This window comes from Chiloscyllium punctatum, chromosome 37 (genome assembly GCF_047496795.1).
Source record: "Chiloscyllium punctatum isolate Juve2018m chromosome 37, sChiPun1.3, whole genome shotgun sequence".
Classification (NCBI taxonomy): Eukaryota; Metazoa; Chordata; class Chondrichthyes; order Orectolobiformes; family Hemiscylliidae; genus Chiloscyllium; species Chiloscyllium punctatum.
In genome coordinates this window covers 41,865,676-41,890,755 of record NC_092775.1, presented here as the reverse complement: position 1 = coordinate 41,890,755, position 25,080 = coordinate 41,865,676, and the positions used below count along the sequence as shown (strand labels likewise).

The window sequence follows — 25,080 nt, the reverse complement described above, 5'->3', positions numbered from 1 at the left end:
GATGAGGGCAGCTTTGAGAAGATATTTGTTTTTAAGCACTTCTGTGGACCAGGAGTGGAAGTCTTTCAGTCATCCAATCTTCGTCACACATGGAATATTACCAAAACGTTCTCATATCAAACTCCTAGAATCGTACATGTCCCTCCTGAATCAGGGATTGGATCACCACAACAGGATTAATCCGTCTTTCATTTTGGTGAGATTCAGGTGTCCCCAATGAGGACTGGAACCCCATCTTAAGGAAACACATTAGACCATCCACCTTAAATTCCTCTGCTCCACCTGTATGCATCATGTTCAGACACTCCACTCCCCCGACAGCACTGAGGTTCCAACTCACTCCTCCTACCTCAAGACTGAGCAATCTTCCTGATGATTTAGTTATGATTTGGGCTGAACTAGTATAGTCCCACAGGATTCACCAGGGTCAGGCTGAATTCCAGGCAGAAAGTTTTCAAGAAAAAAGTGGCACAAAAAGTTTCTATCTGAAATTTCACCCACCTCTCCCCATGCATGCACCCACAAAAATTGCCTATATAACCAGTCCCTGTACTTTCTAAGTCAATGACACTGACATAACTGAAAAGAAAGTAACACACACAGAACTCATAATAAAGACCTCCATCTCTTTTCAATATATGCTCACTATAAATTGCTGCTAAAACAAGAAATAAGTCATTTCTGGGCCAGTCCATGCTCATTAAACAGATGCTTTATGGCAATGCCTTGAAGCAAACACAAGGTGTTTCTTCATGCAAAACCAGTATGCTCTCTGATGAAGAAAAGGCAGTTGATCGACTTGAAATCAAATTCCTCTTGGCAACAGTAAAGTCTTCGTTCAACATTAAGGAGGTCAATAACTATTCACACTTTGCATCCAGGGTCACACAAAACTGGGGAACCAGGTGAGAATGCTCTTTTCCATTGCCCTAACTACATATTCTCTAGATATGTGCATCAGAGTGGACATGGATATCAAGAAAACACAGGCAGGAAGAATAAAAACAAAATATGCTGATGACATAATGCAACAGATGTAATTGTACGACAATTCTGTGTGTGTGTTAAGTGCCAAGCATTACCCACTTTTAAAATAAAGGCTGCTTTGAAATAAAAATGAAAGGAATGTGATATCAATGCATTAAGTATTTCAGGGCTAAGTGTGAAGATTTGAAGGTTGCTGGGTCTTTTTTTCTGAATCTCCTACAATCCAACCTATATACTATTCAATACAGACAATATACAATTCATACACATTCAACTTATATATGACTATGGATGAACTGGATGATCCATACACTACTGAAGTCTAGGTCTGAGGCATTCAAGTGGGTGAACCTAACCTATACAGGAAATCTAGGTACAATCTTTGCAAAGCAGCCCAAATAATCAAGAGACAATACCAGTCTAAACTAGAGTCTGAGACTAACCACATGAACACACATTGACTACAGCAAGGCTTTCATGTTGTCACTGGCTACAAAACAAAGTTGAATAGAATCACTGACAACAATGCATCCCTCCCCAGTGCATTCCACTTTGGTTTTGAACAAAAGGTCAGGGAAATGATGTCACCTGCCTCGACAGCCTTGGGTGCACCTGTACCCAAATTCACCGCTGCAGACATCAGGTCGGCCTTCTTAAGCATGTATCCACAGTTCCTCGGAGTAAATATCACCAACTATTTATCCTGGTCCATCTACGTTGATGCTACAGTCAAGAAAGCACACCCACCTCTACTTCCTCAGAAGGAAATTCAGCAAGTCCACAATGACTCTTACCAATTTTTATAGGTGCACTATGGAAAGCATCCTGTCCAGATGCATCACAGCATAGTATGACAACTGCTATGCCCAAGAACGCAAGTAATTACAGAGTTATGAACACAACCCAGTCCATTAAGAAAATCAGCCTTTCTTCCATTGATTCTGTCTACATTTCCTGCTGTCTCAAGAAAGTAGTCAACATAATCAAAGACCCCTCCCACACTAGTTATATTCTCTTCCACCCTCTTCCTTCGGACAGAAGATACAAAAGTTTGAAAACACGAATCAACAGATTTAAGAACAGCTTCTTTTCTGCCATTGTCAGACTTATGAATGGACCTCTCATATATTACTATTGGATCATTCTCTGCACCTTTTCCGTAGCTGTAACACTATATTCTGCATTCTGTTCTATTATCCTGATGTACTTAAGGTATGGTTTGGCCAGTTAGCATGCAAAATAATACTTCTCACTGTATCTCGGTACATGTGGCAGTAACAAATCAAATCAATTCAAGACTGTACATTTCTGGTTCATTATTGTCTAAACACAGTGTAAATTTATTTTATATAAATTATCTATCATAAGAAAATAGTTCTTACACTCTGACAACGCTGATAATGGTACTTCAATCCGTAAATACTAGGAAATTCCAGCCAGCAACCAGAGCGAGGGCATTTAACACGAGAATGATTCTTGAACTCTTCCTTCCATTTTGCCATCATGCTTCCCTAGAAGTAGAATTGTATTAATAACTCTAAATTTTGTGTGAAATAATCACAGACACAAAAGAGGCCAGCTGAACAGAACTGTTTGAAACTCGATGATGATAAGGTCAACTTGGGCAAAATATTAGATGGTTATTATTATTATTTTTAATACATTATTATTTTTAATGTAGTCAGCTATTTTGTATAATTTTTAGATTTATCGGTCTTGAAATTCTATTTTTGTTTTGAGAGGTCTGCAGTATTAAGTCAGGGAAAATGTTTTAATGGACAGCGAAATGAGGCAAAATTCATTTCTATCAGTTTTCCAACTGTGACAAAAGGTGAAATATAAATATAACTTTTGGAATTTGTATTTCAAATTTTAGCAGGTGGGTGTTGGTTTAGCAGGTGGGTCTGTGAAGAATCTGGCATAATAAGCTTTTAAAAAAAGTCAGTTCAGAAGATACTGGTGTTAGGTTTAGAAATACTGTAGAAAGATTGAAGGCAGTTCATAAAACAAGTCATCTCAGCAAAGGGATTAGTTCATGAAATGCAGGTATTTCATACCTGCACATGTCAAATCACTGTGAAGCATTAGGTCCTGACATCTTTTGCCAATTTGTCTGCCCAGCCATCTTTTCAATGAGCAAATATCTTTCGACTTTACCTTCAGTAAATGTAGGCACTAAGCAAAGACTTATAGTTTACACAAATCTCAAACAGGAATCTTGATTATTCTCTAAGTTATTACTTTTGTTTTGTTTTCTTTACTCTCAGCTTTTCTCTGGCTAAGTCATGCTGGCTAATTTCTCCATCTTTTCAGAATTCAAACTTTCTTTAAAATTATATTTCCTTATTTTGTTGTCTTTCTCTTCTAATTCTCTTTGTCCAAACCAAATCTTTACATTTCTTGTCCTCTCTCCTTTGCTTCTAATTCAAATTATTTTCATTTCCCCTTCTCCCTCTATGTTGTTTTTAGTTGTTGTTTCTAACAATATTTTAGCTAGTTCCAGCTGTGGTATCTCAATTTCAGTTTCCCTTCTTTTAGTTCTCTAATGTTGGTTAATAACTTTAAGCATCTAATCCTAATGAGATTTTTCTTTTACTTCTACCTTCAATTTATCTGCTGTCTCAGGTTAACGTGAGTTAAATATTTCAAATTGTCCACTATATTTCTTCAACAACATTATTAGCAACAGGGGCATTTTTCCTTGGAGCGTCGGAGGTTGAGGGGAGACCTTACAGAGGTTTATAAAATCATGAGGGGCATGGATAGGGTGAATAGCCAAGGTCTTTTTCCAAGGGTGGGGGAGTTCAAAACTAGAAGGCACAAGTTTAAGGTGAAAACAAAAAGATTTGAAATGGACCTGAGGGGCAATGTTTTCACCCAGATGGTGATGCATTTATGGAACAAGCTGCCAGACAAAGTGGTGAAGAATGGTACAATTACAACATTTAAAAGGCAGCTGGATGGATACATGAACAGGAAGGGTTAGAGGGATTTGCGTCAAATGCTGGCAAATGGGACTAAATTAGTTTAGGATATCTGGTCAGCATGGCCAAGTTGGACCAAAGGGTCTGTTACCATGCTGTATAACTTGATGATTCTACATAAGGCCATTTTGAAAATCCAATCTGAGCAATAAACATTAATGTCCAGGGCCACTGTGTACCCATTTCTTTAAAAGAGACACCGATTCATCTTAAACTCAAATAATTTAAATCCTTATCAGGAGCCTTTGCTTGTTATGATCCTAGTTGATGTTAAAACTTGTCGAGTTAGGTCTCAGAAAGAAATCTGGCAATTTTCAAAACCAGAAATGTAATTGAAGGGTGAGATGATTGTGTTGTTCAAATTAACAACTGGGTTGTGTCCACTTAAATCTGGGAAAACACATATTACATGACTAAACCATTTGATGGGTTACAATAAGACAAATTGGTATGAATCTGGATGAAAGTAAATTTGTGAATGCAAAAATTACATTTTTGGGCCACACTGTGTATCATAGCCAAATAACACCTAGACAACTGAAAATGAGGAAATTTTGCACTTTCCCCTGTCTAAGATGAAATGTGAAATTCTGTGATATATCAATATAAAGGGATTTTATTGAAAGCTTATCTTGAACTTCCCTGCTGTATTGGCTCCTTTGACAAATTAATTGAGAAAAGGTGCAAATACTGAATGAACAACAGATAGTTGGACGACGTCTGACAACTTGAAAGCTGTTCTGACAACAGCACCGAATTATGAGAAGCCCTTCAAATAGGCTGTTGATGCAAATGAATCTCAATATGGATGTCTTTTTACTATAACATGATGAAATGGGAATTGAATGGTTTGTCAGTTATTTTTTCAAAGAATTTGATTTCATCTCAAAATAAACATTCAACAGTGGAAAAAGACATTGAGTTGGCTCCAAATCAATTTAAAAATTCAACAACTCAGAATAAACTATTATTTAGAGAGACTATAATCTGTTTAATTTTGGACAAGATCTTATGGTTGTTTTACTGAAGTTTAATACTCCAGCTGTATCATTTAAGAATCATTCATTTATTTAAAATACAATGTTATAGCAGATTGTTTGTCAAGAGCATGTGAAAGAATTTGTATGCTGTAAATCAAATGGACTTCTGTAAAATAGGGATAAGAAACTTATTGTGTGCTTAATGTACATAAATTATTACTGTTAATGTAGCATAGAAATAGTGCAAATAACTTTTGGGTGGGAAATAAAAATGCCTCTTTACGATACATTTTCATTCTTGTTTTGGGGACGAAGTAAGTAAAGTACAATATCTTTAAATCAATTTCCCATTTTTTATGTCAAAATAGATGCACATGGATGTTGTTTACTTCTGTGAAGGGTTTTCTTTGAAATAAATGTTGAAGAATTCTTCTGGGTCAGTGTTTAAATCCAACATTTCATTTGAAAGGAAGTGACTGTGGTGTTAATAGAAAGATGCCTAGACTATTGTGTTTACAACAGGTAGAGTGAACATGTAAGGCATTTGCTTTGTTTTCAGTTCAGAAGAATCTGTTTTCAGTCAGAAGTATCTGGTTTGAGCAAACATTTAAAATTTCAGTTTAGGAGATACTACTGTTGAGTTCAGAAGCCTCTCAAAAGGATTCAGCATAGTTCAGGGAACAAGTCACCTCAGTAGAAGATTTAGTTTGAGAAGCTTTCAAGCCAGGAGAACTTGATTAGAAATCTATAGGTTAGTAGAACTGAGTAAGTTTAAACTCTCAGATTAGACAAAAGTTTATGTCAGCCAATTTGGAGAGGACTAATTGAATTGTCTCCATACTTCATGGCAACTAAACTGTCAGGAGTCAGTTAAATAGAATTGTCAAGGGCTGAATTATGGGTATAATTTCTCTGGGCATGAGTTTCTGTAACAGGTATTGTCAAGAAAAAGGTTTAGCTTTGTTTAGCTATTTGTTTTGCGATTATTCAAACTTATGTACATGTTTAGATAGCCTAGATTTTTTCTAAACTTCTTCTTTACTTAATAAATTTATATTCTGTTGTTAAAATCTGCAGCCTTGTGTGGATATGTCTCTATGACTAATCATCGCTTTAAACAAACAAAAAAATAAACACAATATTTAATAAACTAGATTTCATTCTGTAATCTGACTTATCCCAAAGGGTCATCTCTGGCATCTTCACACAACCCAAAATTAATGTCCTTTTTTATGGACAGGTGAAAGATGGTGTGGCAATTCCCTTTTACTCTTGATTCACCACAGATAGATGTTCCTTAAAGATGAAATGTTTTAACGCCTTGATTGCTGTGTTTCTTAAGAACTGACTAAAGACAGGCCTTCATGTATGCTTAATAAATAGAAGAAATGTTTATTTCTTAATGCCCAAATGTAATTCCTACATTACCTGCTCACACATGCACACAGCCTGGCATTCATACAATAAAAGGTGATTACAAAAGAGGGAGTGCACACTAGGTCTTTGAAAGGATCTAGTATTCACTGTTATACCTGAATATATTCGAGATGGAGGTTTCAAATATTGCAGGCCTGCATTTTGTCTTCATTGGAGAAATGGATGTTAGACATTTATTGTGATGAAGAGTTTGCAGTGGCTTACTACCCTCAGCATCACCTCAAGTCAAGGTGCATTTGAGGTCCTGTCAGAAGATCCAGTGTGGTTTTTCAAATTAGTTAAAAAGTTAGCCCCAGTTCTCTGCCTATTTGTGTGGTCCTTCCTTTGCTCCTTCTGAGTTTCTTTTTATCCCAGACTAACTGACCAAGGTTGTTCCCAAAATGTGTGTCACTAAATGTATCTTAGCCCTGATTTCTGTCTTGTGACCACAGCATCAATCTTTTCATTATCCACATAAATGGTCTCTGGCAGCTTGAGCATTGAGACACAATAGGATTTGAATTTCAACCATTTGCCTCTCGTAGTGGCTGGATTTGTTTCTTCTCATCACCATTCTGTGAAATTCCCTGTCAGTTTCCTTTCATTCTGCATGCATTTCGACAACAGCAGTTACTAAATCATAGAAAAAGATTTGTTACATGTAATGTCTTAAACAGAGAACTGGGGCTAACTTTTTAACTAATTTGAAAAACCACACAGGATCTTCTGACAGGACCTTAAATGCACCTTGACTTGAGGTGATGCTGAGGGTAGTAAGCCACTGCAAATTCTTCATCCCAATAAATGTCTAACCTCCATTTCTCCAATGAAGACAAAATGCAGGCCTGCAATATTTGAAATGTCCATCTAGAATATATTCAGGTATAACAGTGAATGCTAAATCCTTTCAAGGACTTAGTGAGCACTCCCTCTTTTGTAATCACCTTTTATTGTATGTATGCCAGGCTGTGTGCATGTGTGAGCGGGTAATGTAGGAATTTAATGTCTTCTTAATGTAATGTCCCATAAGGTCATTTGCATTTTATCCTGTCCAACAATCAAGCTAATTTCTAGTCTAATGGAGTTTCATGTTTATTAGCAGATGAGAAAGGAAGTCATGTGATGTTTCAACTCCATAATGTCTCAAATAAGTTGCCCATTCTCCATTTTGTTTTTGAAAGTAAAGTGTCCATTTTCTCTAAGTCCTTAGGTATAAGTTGCAACACCAGATTTGAGTGTTGTCACAATCTCATCAGCAATGTGCATGTGGAATATACACCTGCTACTGTTTGTAACTGTTGCTATATGGAGATCTGTTATAATGTCATGTTTGTCTATCTTCCAGAATCATCACACATCTGCTGTAGCTCATCTACAACTGCTCTGATGACTGATATTGATGGGCCAAAGTGCCTTTTCCTGTGCTGCAGACCTGTATGACGGCTACATCCAACTACCACCTAGGTTTATCCCACTTTCTACTGGCCTCCATTTTACCTCCTTGGCATCAATCTTGGCTTTTTAAAATGTGCAGTTTAATTTCGAAACAAGGCAGCATATTGGTTCTCATGCACCATAAGAGATTCACTTCTGCGGAAAATCAGCACACAAACTCCAGATCCATTGCTGGTAATTTGGCATCATATTAATCAATCATATATTAAGTGTGTTTATTTGGAGCTTGGTAGTGGGCATTAACTGGGAATTCACGTGTGCCCTGTAAAATGCACATACACTAGATCAACTTTAGTATTCTTATTTAAAGAAGGATATGAATGAATTGGAGGCAGTTGAGAGAAGTTTAACTAGATTGATAACTGAAGTAAGTGGGTTAGTTATGAGGAAAGTCACAACAAAGTGGGCTTGTTTCAACTGGAGTTTAGAAGAATGAGGGGTAGTTCAACTGAAGTGTATATGATCTGAATGATCTTGACAATGGATGTTTTCTCTTTTGGATGAGACAATAGACAATAGGTACAGGAGTAGGCTATTCGGCCCTTTGAGCCTACACCACCATTGATCATCCACAATCAGTATCCTGTTCCTGCCTTATCACCATAATCCTTGATTCCACTATCTTGAAGAACTCTCTCCATCTCTTTCTTGAAAGTATCCAGCGACTTGGCCTCGCTGCCTTCTGGGGCAGAGCATTCCATATATTCACCACTCTCTGGGTGAAGAAGTTTCTCCTTAACTCTGTTCTAAAGGGCCTACCCCTTATTTTTAAAGTGTGTCCTCTGGTTCTGGACTCACCCATCAGCGGAAATATGCTTCCTGCCTCCAGAGTGTCCAATCCTTTAAACTCTTATACATCTCGATCAGATCCCCTCTCAGCCTTCTAAACTCAAGTGTACACAAGCCCAGTTGCTCCTATCTTTCAACATATGATTGGATCGCCATTCTGGGAATTGACCTGGTGAACCTGCGCAATACTCCCTCAATAGCCAGAAGGTCCTTCCTCAAATTTGGAGACCAAAACTGCACACAATACTCCAGGTGCGGTCTCACCAGGGTCCTGTACAGCTGCAGAAGGACCTCTTAGCTCCTATATTTCTCTTGTAATGAAGGCCAGCATGCCATCAGCGTACTTCACTGCCTGCAGTACCTGCAAGCTTGCTTTCATTGACTAATGTACAAAAACACCTAGAGCTAGGGGCACTATTAAAAACAGAGGCCTCCTTTTTAGAACAGAAATAAGAAGTTCAACTTTGTCTTTTCCTCAGAACGTGGTGGTGACAGGATAATTAAATATTTTAAGGCATAGGCAGAGAATCTTGTCATGCAACAAAATCAACAGCCATGAAGGGAGGGTGGGAATGTGGAAGCTGAAATACAGATACATCAGCCATGAGCTAATCGAATGGAAGACCAGCTTTGAGAGGCCGAATGGCCTGCTTCAACTCACCATTTGTATGTTCATAGTAGGGGTAATTGGTGCTAGGAGTTGATTGCTTGTAATCTGTTATTGTCTACATAATGCTTGTTAGAATGTGACAGGGTTGCCTTTAGTTGTATCTTTTGCCATCTAGCTTGCTAGAATGTAACAATTTGCAAAATATTATACATTGTAATTCATTTTCATTCTTTTTGTTTGAGTTTAGTCTCCTGAGAATTCTCAGGGTCCAGACTAACAAGTTAAATAAGTAGTTGGAGAATTTCTAAACTCAGTCACATCAGTTTTGGATCCAAGCCTATAAACATATGCATTACATATATATATACAAATCACATCCTCAGAGATTAAAACCACATTGCTTAATAATATTCTATTAATCTCTTTGAAAATGAAAAACATATACTGAAGTTAAATGCATTTGACATGGAATTTCCATCATTGGCTTGTGTAGAATTCCATTAATCGTTCAAAAGAATATTTAGTGCCTATACTCACATTATCCAGCAGTCCACTTATCTGATAATGTTGTTCTCCTTATATACTATATCATGATTTTGTTACTTTAATTTAGAAATGTTCATTCTTCTCTTGTCCAGGTAATTGTTCTGTTGTTTGTTTAATAGAACATTTTGGGAATTCTTAGTGGTCTGCTTCATTGAAGTGGGTATTAGAGGTTCCATTATTATATGAACATTTTGTGAACTTAACAGTCAATTTATTTTGCTTCAATTTGAGCATTATCTTTATTGAGTGATATTTCCTTATAGGTGTAAGTTGTTAACATTGTATTACATCATTGCATGACAACATAACGTTATCAAATGCTGCATTATCCAGAATAACAAGCTGAAAAAAAGGGATCAACTTTGAAAAATCATTTCAAGTTACAAAGTGAACAAAATCTTTTGAAATTATAATTTTCCTTTGATTTATCTGAGTTAGTTCTGTCTGGCCAACCCCTGATTAACTGACAGGTCTTGCTGATGTTCTGCTGCTGATGTCCTTGATCCACGGGATTAGCTCACTCGCTGCTGGCCTATCAAGTGTCTGAGTGGCTCAAGACGTAGTGGATCATCCCAAAGAGAGGCAATGTGGGGTTATGGCAGCCCATATTCCACCTGAAGTAACGCTTTTATCATTGTCATGATAATTATCATTAATAATATAGTTTCATGTATCTGTATTAATATCTACAAAAAATTTAGCATGACAATCTCAAATAGCAAAATATTATACGTATAAGTTTACAAGTGTAGCTCAAACTACCTACTGGGATTTCCTGAAGTGCATGGTCCTCTGATTTGTGTCTTCCTTTTTGTCTGTTTTCTACTTTATCACTTTCAGCACGTCCTAGACAATAAAAAAACAATGTTCATACAGTTATTTTCATTAACCTCAAACATTGCACAACAAATATGTATTGGCATCCCGGGAGACATTTGCTGACAGACTCAGTCTGCTGATTCAGTGAATGAGTCACTGACCCTTTCAGATTGTTGGACCATAAGACTGTTATTCACTTCTTGGCTTAAATAAATGGAAGTATGACAAGATGTTTTTTAATGTCCTAAAATATGCATTAATTAGATAGTACAAAGATAGCAGTTTGTTTGATCATTAAAGAACTGCATACCGCACTGACAGAGTAAGTAAGTATTTAAAAATGTTTGTATAATTGTTGTTTATGACCAGTTTCTGAAATTTCCCATAACACCAAATAATCATCCGATTGATTAATGCATTTCCCACACATGCACGTGTTCCCAGCTTTGATCCTGGCCTGTGTTGTGTTCACTGATCTTAGTCAAGATGGGCAGTTGTATGAATGGTACAAGTGACACTGCTGCAGCATTTTGTGAGTAAAGAGAAAATAACCTCAGCTCTGTATGAGTGTTGTCCAGTGACAAATTTGGTAAAATGCATAAGTATTTATACTGCATGGAACCAAGGTCCGCCTTTGTGATGTAACTGCCTGCTACCACTAAGCCCCTTGAATGTTCGGGGATGAACACAGGTTTTTTTTAGACCAACAAAATATTCTATATGAGGAAATGATTTTAAGTGTCAAAACATTTATATTTGGGATGAACCAGTTGCAAGTGAAAATGATTGGCAACCCAACTGAAATTTTTGAGATATACTGGTAGTAAACATGGATACCAGCGTGAGAGATATGTCACAAAGCTAGTCCATTTTGTTTCTAAAAGCTGTTCCTTGGCTGAAGGATACTCTGTCCTTGATGTTTTTCAGAGGGGTAATAAACCAGGCTGGGCTCTGATCAGTCTGGCTTGGTACAGAGATAAAAGGATTTTGAGAGGCCTTTTGTTCGTATATAAACATATGAGACTTCAGGCCAAAGTGGTCACGTCTTAGAAGTGACCTGTTTAAAGAAAGGGGAGTGGTCAGCTCTCTAGCTGAGCTGAGCAGTTTTAGTTCAGGCTTGAACTGGTTGGAAGTTCAACAGGGAGCTATGTAGAAACTCTCTCTTTTTCTGTCCTTCAACCTGTAAGCATGTGTTCCATTTATACTGTTTTTTAAAGGGAGTTTGTTTATTGGGACTGTTATGTATATTTGCACAACATAATTAGGTCTAGTTGGATAGGCTGAGTTCTGTAGGGGTTCTTTATTCTGTTCTTTGTGTTTCATTGTGTGATTTTGTGAATAAATTTTTGTTTGTTTTAAAATCTAGTAATTAAACAGGCTAACTTAATCTGGGTAATTTTTCACTTACACTTACCGAAACAAATTACAAAGTTATGGTCTGAGCTGCCTGCTTAAGAATGTTTTGAGTGGTCTGGCTTAGTCCATAACAGATATAACAATCAAATTCAAATAGTTGGCATCACAATACAAAAAACAAACAATCTTATTCTACATACTAAGAAATGTTAAATGACTCATTGGTAGAGGGAGGTCACATGTAACCAATCATGTAATTTTGGGTGGAATCCCACTGAAGCTATTGAGTCACATACATTATGGCTGCAGCTTTGGATAGATATAATAGATACACATAAACATAATTGAAACTGAACTTCAGCATCTCTACTAATACAACTCCCCTCTATGAATTTGATCTATAATTCATTTCAAACCTTTCTCTTAATGTCATTAGCACTTGAGTTAATCTATACCTTGGAAGGTTGTTTAATTTTTCAGAAACAAAATTGACATTAATGTAATTCTTCTTTCACTAAAGCTTCTTATCTTTCGAGGCGGGGAATGCTAATATCAAATAAATCAACAGTACTCCATATTTGACATTCTGGGATGTGTATCAATTTGGACCTAGCTGAACACTATGTCTAGTACATCCCTCACCAATTATCTTTCCACTCACTGATCCATAACTTGTTTGCCACTCGTGCCTGAAGTGAAAACTAACCCCTTCTGTTATTTCCTAATAAGGCATGTAACAGATTTTGAACTCATACCCTCCGTCCCAATAAAATGCATTTAAACTAAACCTTAAACAATTCTTTACTTTTATTTGGTGTAAAAAATTGCAGAGCTAAAACAAGACAATCATATCATAACTTCACGCTGGAATTTGAATCAATGTCCAAAATCTAAATTGAGATTTCTCAGTGTAGTTTTCAACTTTATACACGGTTCATCCAGTATCTGTCTCATTTATTATACGTCATATATAATAAGGCTTGTTGGTCATTAAATTTCAGTATAATACATGTCTAATAAATTGGATGTTGCCTAAATTGAGCAGACCAATGTTTCAGCCATTTTCCACCCTTCAGATCTAATTATTTGAATCGACCAGTATGGGAATTTATTTATGACATATCTTGGGGGGGAGGGGGGGTGAGAGCAGGTAATACTTGAACTCTGGCCTACCACTTTGCCACAATAGTCCTAACAGTCAGATCTACAATGATGTAAATTGAGAAGTAATGCTCAATCCTATTAACACAAGATGATCATAAAAGGTTCTCACATTAAGGAAACTAGTAAAAGAGCAGGAAAATGCTTAATAATGACAATAAATAATTATTTATTTAGAAATGAAGAATTAAAGGCTTGTGACGGATGCATTTTCAGTGAACATTTGAAGCCAAAGCTATCCATAAACGTTTGCGAGAATATCTATAGTGCAAAATGTGAAAACAGGGCAATGGGACTCTGAAGGTCATGAGGAGAAAGTGTAATGATGTTTGTAATTAAGTGTGACAATTAAAAATGCTAAACGTGCTCAGATTAAGCAACTGGAGACATTGACATATAAAATTGTACATTTTATATTACTGGTTGCCGAGAGTGAATTCCCCTCGAGACAAGTATTTAAGAATATGATTAAATTACCGTTAAATTCATTTTATGCATAGTTATAATTAATCTGTTCTGACCAGTCACAGGTAACATACTTACCTCAACACCAAAGAAGAAAATTCTCGATGGGCAACTTCTATCTGAGTAAACAGTGGGAATATTACTGACAACAAGGATTAGACACAAACTACAATCCTTTCTCTTCAATGACCATGATTTCTACTTGAATACTGGGTTCAATTTTATATACTGCATGGTGTCAACACTGCATCAATTGCATTTGATTGGAAAAACAACAGTCAAATTTTTGTAGTACGATACTGGATTGTCGTTAATAACATTTCCTACATTCTGACTAAAACCAACATTTTCACTACAATTTGAAGAATAAAACTTACTATTTGATTTTACTTATTTTCTTTAGAATTCTACATATATACCTATATATACATAAAATGTAATACTTTATTAAATTTTTACATCTTAAAGTTATATAGTAAAACAATTAGTAATAATCACAACTGCATGACGCATTGCTGAAAAGAGACCAAAAGACGTATTTTACAAGAAATCGGTGAAGTGTCAATTTTGTTGTATTTCATGGAGGGTTTCTCTCTGTGAGCACTATCAGGTTTTCTCATGCTATTCTCTGCAGCTCACCTCAGTAGAGATGCAACATGCCTCTATGACATCCCACTTGCACTGGCCTCTGCTTAAATACTCATGTGGATATCCCGGGATTTTCAATGCCATATTTGTAATGGAGTTGTGCACATTGTGCAACTGCCAATCTGGAGCTGCCCCCTGCAAATTGCCAAGAGGTGACTGACAGAGTAAAAGAGCTCCATGCTTTGCCTATAGGTAACTTGGAGATCCTAACGGACAGGGTGGTATAGAGGAGGCTCTCCTCTTTCCTCAGAGCTGGCAAAGACCATGGTACCCTGGTCTGAGATTGCCACCTGAATTTGTGCTTTTACCACCACTTGGAAGAATGGCCAATAAGGCTGTGCTTCACAAGGGTACGAGCCCCCATCTTGTTTCTGCCACCTCACAGTCACTCTAACTTTGCTACTGCATCCACCTCCCACCAAGAGGCATGGTGTACCATTGTCACCATTGCATATAGCATCTTCCCTCACTCACTCTGATTTTATGGTCCAAAGTTTAAAATAAGTTGCTCCTGCACTTGTGCAGGCTCTGGGGTCTTGGAAGATAATTGTAACTTTGGAATCGAGAGGAATCATCATCAGCCACAAAACATTGTTTGTCCCTCACAGCCATTAGTGCAATTGATTCATAATGTTGCATGATGTGGTTGAGTAAGTGTGGCAGTAGGCCATTGCATAAGGTGCATATATACCACCTTGCGATCATAAATGTCTTTCACCTGTATTTTGTGGGCATCTGTTAAAATCCTATTACACTTTGAAAGGCCACACATGACATCGAAGTGGAGCTCCCTCTCTCACTGAAACATTCCAGGTTTGTTTGGCCATTTTCATTTCCATTGCTCACTTGTGAATTTGATGAGGATGGATGGAACAGAGTGAAGCGCATACTCAGCCACTCAGTGTAGGTGACCCTCAAATCTTCATATTCCCTTCTTTGTTACTTTCCCTGTCAATTCCATCAGCTTTGTTCTTTCCCTATTCCTGCAAACCAATATATTTAACTGTTCACATCATCACTTTACCCCTGGCAGATTGCATTATTATTTCCAAAACAGTAATGCACTATCTCCCTTTAAAGTCATGTTGCTGACTATTGATGACATTGGCCCCTGATAGGCTCCCATTAACTTTCAGTGAATGGACCTCCTCAAGACTGACCTCCCCAACCAACTTCAACAGACAGCCCCAATTAATTAATATACAGGCCCCTGACTGATTTCTACAGCTGCCTGACTGACCAACCTCAATTCCCTGGACTCATTGCACTGGACCTGCAGGACTGACCATTGCTCAGTCTCCAGCATTTAGAGTTATGGACCCCCTGAACCTGACTACCCCAAGTGTCCAACTGACCATGTTCAAGTCTCTGGAGTGAGTTGGAAGTGTATGGTAAAATAGGGAAAATTCAGCATGGTTTCATCAAGGGGAGGTCATACCTGACAAAACTGCTAGAATTCTTTAAGGATGTAATGAGCAAGTTAGATCAAGGGAGAGCAAATGGCTATTATCTATCTGGACTTCAAGAAGGCCTTTGACAAGGTGCCACACAGGGGGCTGCTAAGTAAGATAAGGGCTCATGGTGTTAGAGGCAAGGTGCTAGCTTGGATAGAAGAGTGGCTGCCTGGCAGAAAGCAGAGAGTGGGAATAAAAGAGTCTTTCTCAGGATGGCAGCCTGGCAAGTTGCCTCAGTGTTGGGACCACAACTTTTCACTTTATACATTAATGATGTAGGTGAAGGAACTGAGGGCATTCTGGCTAAATATGCAGACAATACAAAGATAGTTAGAGGGACAAGTAGTATTGAGGAGGCAGGGAGGTTGCAGGATTTGGACAGGTTAGGAGTGTGGGCAAAGAAGTGGCAAATGGAATACAATGTGAGAAAGTGTGAGGTCATGCACTTTAGTAAGAAGAATAGAAGCAGGGACTATTTGCAAAATGGGGAGAAAACTCAGAAGACTGAAGTGCAAAGAGACTTGGGAGTTCTAGTCCAGGATTCCTTCAAGATAAACTTACAGGTTGAGTCAATAGTTCGGAATGCAAATGCAATGATGGCATTTATTTTTAGAGGACTTGAATATAGAAGCAGGGATGTACTTCTGAGGCTCTATAAGGCTCTGGTGAGACCACATTTGGAGTACTATGTGCAGTTTTGGGGAAGGATGTACTGGCCCTGGAGCGTGTTCAGAGGAGATTCATAAGAATGATCCCAGGAATGATAACATATGAGGAGTGTTTGAGGACGCTGGGTCTATATTTGATTAAGTTTAAAAGGATGAGGAAGGATCTAATTGAAACTTACATAATAATGAATGGCCTGGGCAGGGTGGATGTTGGGAAGATGTTTCCATTGGTAGGAGAGACTAGGACCTGAGGACACAGCCTGAGAGTAAAGGGAAGACCTTTTAGAAGTGAGATAAGGGGTAACTTCTTCAGCCAGTGAGTGGTAAATCTATGGAATTCATTGCCATAGAAGGATGTGGAGGCCAAGTCTTTGAGTGTATTTAAGACGGAGAGAGATATGTTCTTGATAATCAAGGGGATCAAGGGTCACAGGGAGAAAGTGGGAAAATGGGGTTGAGAAACTTAACCATGATGGGCTAATTTCTGAACCTATGTCTTATGGTCTTGTGTCAATAATGTGGTGCTGGTAAAGCACAGCAAGTCAGGGCAGCATCCAAGGAGTGGGAGAATTGATGTTTTGGGCATAAGCACTCCATCATAAGCTGTTCTTATGGTCTTATGGTCCAAAATAGATGATGCTCTTGACTTACTGGGCCAGTACCCTTGACTGAAGGCTGTCTTCCTTGGCCTAAGGACTAGTTTACTTAAACTCAGAGACATGGCTATTTGGTTGAAGCAAATGTTTGCTGGCACATGTTGCAGGTGTGACATTGATGTAGCGTGGTAATGTTCAGTGAAATGCCCACCAAAAGTTTGATAACTGCTGACAACTACAACAAGCTGCATGTTTTGTGTCTGTACTAAAAAGCAAGGCAAGCCAGAAATGTTGTTCGTCTTTAAGCTCTGGTTGAGATGGAAAAGCGCAATAGTGGAAGGCAAAGAAGATTTGTTCTGAGAATCCAAAATAGGCACGAAGTGAGTGAGCACTAGAACAGCCCCAAGGTGCATCCTGGTGCAATATAAGCAATAACTGTTCTTGAAGCCTGAGATTTTGGGGACAGGTATCCAATATGGAGGCCTGGAAGATCAAGTGGTGACCTGGGGTCACCAGTTACCTGCTCTGACCTTGATGTTGAGAATTGCTGCTATCCAGTTTCTCCGTGGCATATTGGAGAATCGGAAAATGCATATCAATGAGGTTAGAGTAAGTACTATTGGAATGGTCCTCAACATCCAGGTTCTCAAAACGTAGATACTCATTTCTTTGTTAATTTGGAGTGCCTCTAATTTCAAGAGGAAAACAGTAAGATTAGACATCTTAGATTTCTTATCATTGTTGAAAAGAAGTGCAATCTTCATCTGCAAAGGTCTTTGTTCCAGATATCTTGCTGACCTGTTGCTGAAATATGCCTATGCTCAGCGTTATAATGGTTCAAGAAGACTATCACCTTCTTAATGATGAGCAATAAGTGGACCTAGTCAGCAATGCCCACATCCAATGAATGAATGGAAAACAATGAAAGAAAAGATCTTAAATATACAATGCAATCCCACCAACATTCCTTATATTTTGTCATTTTTCAATATTTTTGACTATTGGATCAAGAATAATTTGAGGATCTTAGAATAAAATATGTTAAATACTTATATATTAAAATAAGTATCTAAACTTATAAAACATACAAGATTTTGATGCTTGTCAACGAGATCAAGAGGAACAGACTGGAGAAATGGTATTTAATACATACAATTTCGTCAAAAAGTGGGAGTCATCAGGACTTTCAATTTGTTGAAAAAGCTTCACTCAGGTAAGAACATAAAAGGTTCAGTGCTTAAGAGCCCATAACTGGAACAGGTTCAATTGACAGCTTGACTGGCAAATTCCTTGGCACTGTGTGCAGGGTCAGAACGCAAATGTTTGGCTCCCTGCTTAGTTGGGACATATGTCATTTTGAATAAAATAAAGCTTGTCAAAAAAGCTCAGCCTGCTAACAAGCAGAATGTGATGTGCTTTATTAATTTCTATATTTTGACACATTATTATTTTTCATACATTTTTGTAATAAAATGGGTATCCTTGTTTACAGTTGGCCTTACCTCAATGATTTGCCTTCAGGGATAGAAGAGAAACACACTTGGGGACAACTGCATGATTAGAATATTCAGTTCATAAGAAAGGTTAGTGCAGTTTATTTGACTGTGGATTGCACAGTTGTATATGAAGCAATAAAAGTACACTCCTAATTGTAGGGAATAAGAGATTCACTTCGAGATATCCAGGAAGTTGAATATGACAAAATCTAAATCAGACCTGAAACTTGCAGTACATGTACGCAATAACCGCAGTTGCTGACTCTTGAAGTTAGAGGATTTGTGGCACTGTCATGTTCTGTACCTTTGAAGAAGGTGTTATGATCCCAGTGATGGAACCACTGGACAAGTCAGATCACAGAATGGCATCTGGCATGAATAATCACATGTTGTTTCTTTAGTTAGAGAACACAGTGGCTAGCCACTGAGACATATTCACATGACTGCACATTTTCTTTAAAAACAGAACAGAAGTTTATTACACAAAAGAGAAAAAAAACAAGCTATCCTAATATATATGACAGTTCAAATCATCTCAAAATACAAAACAAAGTTTTAGCCTATTTCCTGACACTACCCTTTACAGAGACTCAAACCTAGAGAAATTATGACCACTATCCAACTCCTTTAGGGTTCTACTTAACTGACTTCTGACAGTTTATTTGCAATGGACTGTGAATGAAGTTTAATGAGACCTTTCCAAATCTGCTGATATAAACTTTTCCACAAATCTGAGAATCTAAGTTTTATCAGTTCTAATAACCTGCTGATTTTGAACTAAATTCCTCTGGATTAACAGTTTCACAAACTAACCCTTCTGCTGCAGTAACATGTTCTCTGAACTGTCCTGAATCGCTCGACTAGAAGAAAAACTAAACTTAATTTTAAACACATTACTGGTGTCTCTGAGATGAACTGAAAAGCTTGCTTCTTAACTGAATTCAAAAGATTTCTCATTCTAGATATTTCTTAATTGAAACAAACCTCATGGCCTTATGTGTTTACTCTACTTGTTGTAAAGCCAACAGTATTTCCATTAACACAACAGGAATTTGCAGTCATCTACTCTCTGAACTATACTGGATTCTGTTTCAGAATGACTTTCTGTTCTTGTTTTTTAAAGAAAATGCTTCACAAAAGTAGCCAATGCCCATATGTCACTATTTTGAAATCCAAAAACAGAAATACTGTATGAATATGTTATTTACATATCTGAAGATCTAAATTTTGAATTTAGGCAACAAGTATATATAGATTTTTATTTACCACAAAATGGTTTCTCGATTAAAACAAATACTATAAAATGGCCTGTGAACCTGTACCGCTAATTTGCAGAATTAAGCAGAAATTCAAAGATAAGAGGACAATAGAGTTTTCATAAAATGAATACTGACACATTAATTGACCATTCGAACCTTGAACTGATACATGTCATGACAATTTACGTAAATAGGATATCTTTTCCAAAGTATACCATTGGATTAGCCTGTCTTCAATCATGTCATCATATTACAGTTGATTGGACTTTTACTGTAATTAAGAACTCTTTCTTAGAAAATACCATTGGATTAACTTGCTGTATATCATGTAACCTTACTATATGTGATTGGTCTTTCTTGTAATTAAGGCTGTACTATTTCTTAAAAAAACATATAAATCATGTGTAATTTTCAAATGTAATTGTGCAACTTCACCACAGAACACAGAAGCTGGATAGAATTGCGTCAAGGTACTTTAATTCAATAAACTAATGACCCTTGCTTTTTGAACAGAACGTTGATTCTTTTGACCGATCTTGAACCAAGAGGCCTCTCTTGAGGGGTTTTAGATCTTCAAATCTATAAATTCTTCAAGGCAAATGGAACAAAACAATTCCATGTTTTGTATATTTATATCTGTGCAAAGACTAAAACATTGAGAGTTTGAACTAAGATTGATACTGTATTGCCAAGTAAGTCTTCTTAATATTGTATTGATCAGATTTTCATGGTTTTTGTATTGGGTGATGAAATTCTTTCTTACCACTAATGAGAAAAGCTTACGAAAGAGATGAAACAAATACAAGAAATTAAAATATTCATTAAAATGTAACTGAATATTATAATTGTGGTGATTTTAATGATAAAAATATTTATATCTTTTCTTAACAAACATTATTTATACGGTGCCATTTTAATGTACCCATTCCTTCTTTACAAGCTGCTGCTTTACAAGCCATTTGCCTCACCAAACTATCATTAATTAAGGGCATAATCACACATCATCTAAAATCTTTTGGGTTTCTAATAAACCTGACCTAATAAAGGCTGCATGGAGAAAGGTAGCCACACTGGAGCAAGGCAGAGTGAAAGTGAATGTGCCAATGATACAATGTATTAGAAATTACAACAGACCTGTCTGATTAAAATCAATTTGTTAGCAGATGTTTAGCATGGAGAGCGAACAAAAGCAATTGTGCTTCATTTGTAAATGTTTCACCACTGACCTTTCCACAGAAAGCTGTGGGATCAAACTTTTAAAAAATTAAACCAACAGTTAAAACAAAAACAGAAACTGCAAGTGTGTGCCTAAATCAGAGTACTGTAAATTATCCTGTTTGGGCTCAGACAAGTTCAGACAAAGCCACAATGAAAAAGCATGGTGATATTCTGAATGCAACACAAAATGTCACAAAAACAAACACGAGTTCCCAAGTCCAAAAAACATCAAGTGTGAAAGAAAATGAGAAAGAAAGTGTGACCAAAGACGGGGAACAAATCTATTTATGCTGAAATAAACAGTGAAATAAGCAGGAATATAGTCTATATTTTCTGATAGCCAGGAAATCATTTCTGCAGTAGAGATGGGAGTTGTGAATGAAAACCTTGCAGAATCTCTGATTTTGCAGATTCCAAGCAGATTGCCTGGGGAATTGAAGATGCCCCTGGGTATTTCCCCTACACTTAGAACCCTATAAAAGTATCCATTTAAATCAGACAATTCAGAGGGTTTCCTGTTACTCAGGAACACTAAGACTATTAAAAAGCTATCTAACTCCTGAATAACTATTAAACTGACATCCCAACTTCCCACACACGTGCCCAATTAAACTTCGCCCTTACACCCCCAAAGCCCGACCCACCATTTTCCCCTCACAAGGAACAGAAACCCTTAACCACCAAACCCAGTTCCTACCTCTCGACACCGGACCTAAGATTCATTGCTGGACCTGAAATCTTCCCCCAAGACCTGACATCTTCTGGTCTCTTCCCCTCCTTAAAGGCATCTACTGTGTTAGTTTGCGGATTATTGAAGCAATTTAGCACAGTCAGAGGGAAATAAATATAACATATATTGGCCTGCAGGGAAAAGACCAAATCCAAATCTGATTTTAACAGTGGAGATAATAGTAAGAATGATGTTAGGTCATTCAAGGAAAAACAAACTGTACTGGGGTTGTTACAAAGAAAATAAATTATTATATAGAGAAAAAAAGTGATACTATGGGTACAAGATTATTAATGTTTTTAAATGAAAGAATTAATGAAATATTTATTTACACTCCAAAGACAGATACAAAAGCGTCACAGCTATTGGGATTAATCTGCACTAAAACAAAAAGAGAACAGAAGAAGCAATGTCAAATGCATAACAATGGGGCTATGATAATTGGGGTATAAGATCGACGCTCTGACAACAATGATACACTGGTAAAATTTGTGTCAACCTTTCAGATTGCAATGCTTTACCTTTCCCTAAACAGCCAGCTGTAATTAAAAATTCAATGATAATAGGAAACATGGCTAACAATAAAATGGTGAATGTCGTTACCATGATGATGAACTCTGAAACAAAAACAAACTCTCAGCATGCAAGAGAATTTGTCAGCTGTAAATTCTCCTAGCAAGTTGTTGATTTGGCACACAAAATTTATGAGAAGATGCAAAAATTTAATGCATCAAATGAGTAGCTGGAATAAGAACTTATGAGTTTAAAGAATTTAAAGGAACTTGAAAAAAAATATGGGAATTTAAATTGATCAACTATTGAATAAAATGACATTTAACAAAAATACATTAATGTTTAGACTGTTCTTTTACAAGTTAAGCAAACAAGCAAAAGAAGATCATTTTGCATTTGCTGAATAAGCCCATCTGCTGTCTATGATCTTACTTTTCTAGCTGTTAATCTCCAAAGTGAACATAGCCCCATCATTTTAAGTTTAATAAACTCCAAGTTTATTTAAATTGAATTTACTTCAGTGTTGCTTATCAGTTATTTAACGAGATGTCATTTCCTAAAGTTCAAACTGTAATTCCTAAAACTAAAGCTACATCCTAAAACATATGAATAATGAATTAGTTATTCACAATGATACTTTTCAACATAACAAAATGTAGGGCTGAACCTTACCTTTTTTGATACATTCAGTTTTTTAGAAAGTTTTTCACTTGAGACCTAGCGTGATTTCTCACCATGTTATTAAATACATCTCGTTAACTACCTACACTGGCCCATGGTGTTCCTCACATCCAATTCTATCTCCATTTTGTCACACATCATTTCTAGAACAATTCGCTACTCAGCGGATATTTGATGAAGTCCAACATCTCTTGAGCTGCACCATTTTTAAAGGCTGCTGTGCCCCGACAAGTGTCAGCAATCCAGCGTTGCCCTTCAGCGACAACATAATGGCACAGCAAACACAAAGCCACACTGCTTGCAGCACTCCTAGAACTCCCTAGCACTTACAATCCCATTCTCTCACACTAGTCATAGTTTAATCACCATGCCATACTGTTTACCTGTCCTTAGCTACATCCCGTCTAAACACTCTCTTGAGGTCACTGCTACACTACCCCAATGCCAACTGTAGACCCACATCTTGACATCGTGCAGTAGGGGAACATCGCATACAGGCAATTCCTGAGCTTTTGTTTACAGTCAGTGAAAGCAAACACAAACAAAACCAATAAAAACTGCAGTTCGCCTCAATCTGCAAATCAAATGCTAGCATCTTGACCAATGGGAATTTTACATTTCATGAAAGTAGGCTACACCCTGCTTTTATCCACTGATACTGGATATCAATTAGGTCCTATCTTGCTTGTAGCTCCTAATGCAGCAGAACTCTGTCATGGTCAAGGCGAGCTACCTCCTCTTCAATATTCCTGTCCTCCAACTCAGCAGATTGCTCCTGTTTCTCTTGCTCCTCAGCAACTACCACATTACCTAGTTGCCTGCTCTAATTGTGCATAGTACAGCACACCAATATGATGTGGCACACTCTGATGGACTGTATTGTAGGCTCCCTATAACAGTCTATGCAATAGAATCGCATCATCAGCAGTCTCATTGTCTGCTCCACCACTGCTCTGGTCAAGATAATCACAGGACTGCACCTGTACTCTACATCAGTTAGGAGATTATGCAATGATGTCATGAACCACGGTAACAGTTGGCCAACCTTGTTCCCCAGTAACGAGCCTTGTAAGGCATCTAGATCCTCAAATGCACCAGGTATACAAAATAGCTTTAGAATATAGGAGTTTTGGCAGCTGCCAGGATAATGGGCACACACTTCCTCCAGGAAGTGGTAACTGTAATCACAGATCACCTGCCAATTAATTAAATGTAACTCTTTCCTGTACATGAATTCTGCAGCATTGTGTTCAGGCTCTCTCAGTGCCAATTGTGTTCAGTGTATGGTACCCTTCACCTGCAGGAAGTCAGCTAAAATTCTGAATACTACTTGCTGAATTGCAGCACTGAACTCTTCAGCAGAAAACAAAATGTATCAGGGTTATGTTGCAAAGATGCCTTGGTAACTGGCCTGATGTATTTGTGGGTGCATGACTGACAGATTCCATAAAAGTTACTCATTCCTACCTGGAAAGACCTATGGTATAGAATTTCAAAGCAGCTATAACCGTCACAGCCAGTGGAACAGTCTGACCTCCCACTCCTGAAGCCCTCAGGTCTTGCTGAAACATCCCCACAGTTCCCTCACAGTGTCCCAGGACATATAGAATTTGTGTCAACGTTGCTCCTTGCTTATCCCTATGAAATGGTGTAAGGGCTGAAAAAGCTCTGGTTCTCCTGTGGATCCCACCTATCATGACGGACCCTATGGGTGCTCACCTCTGCTTGAGCTGTGTGTTCCTCAGCCTCAGTGATAACTTGCTGCTGTTCCTAGGCTTGCTATTGGCTGTCTCCTGCATCCACCTTCAGGACAGATCTTAGAACAGTAAGTGGTGGCATGCCATGCAGTTGAGAGCTGTATATACTACTCCATACAGCAAGACATGCTGCATCCCAATAATAAGGGCCATGTCTCTATCATTCATTCAGCTTCAGCCTCAGCATGGGCACCAACTTGATGAAGGTGATGTGCTAGCTGAGGGTCCAACACATTACATCAAAGAAGGAGTCCTGCTCTCCTTGTCAGTCCCCCCACTGACAGTACATTGTTATTGCTAGTGTTGCAAGTCATACTATTTTCTATTTCCCAAACTGCAGTCGGAAATATCCCCTGACCATGAACAATCCATGTAGATGACAGACCATGGCAAAGTCTCTGGATAGGGTGTAGACTGTGCCCGTGATTGAAAATACAGTCACTTCCCTGACAGACAGTAGCCTTCATTGATTGGACTGATGACTAGCAACCT

At 37.7% G+C, this 25,080-nt stretch overlaps 1 protein-coding gene across 6 annotated transcripts in view; it reads right to left on the bottom strand.

Annotated features, from left to right (window-relative positions):
* The window catches only part of znf512b (zinc finger protein 512B), a 105,964-nt gene that overhangs the window by 44,873 nt on the left and 36,011 nt on the right, over positions 1 to 25,080 (bottom strand). For all 6 annotated transcript variants that reach the window (XM_072556664.1, XM_072556658.1, XM_072556660.1 and 3 more), the window contains 2 exons: positions 10,534 to 10,613; positions 2,370 to 2,498 (listed from right to left, as the gene is read on the bottom strand). In XM_072556664.1, coding sequence (XP_072412765.1) covers positions 2,370 to 2,498; positions 10,534 to 10,613 — 209 coding nt within the window. The remainder of the gene's footprint in view (positions 1 to 2,369; positions 2,499 to 10,533; positions 10,614 to 25,080) is intronic.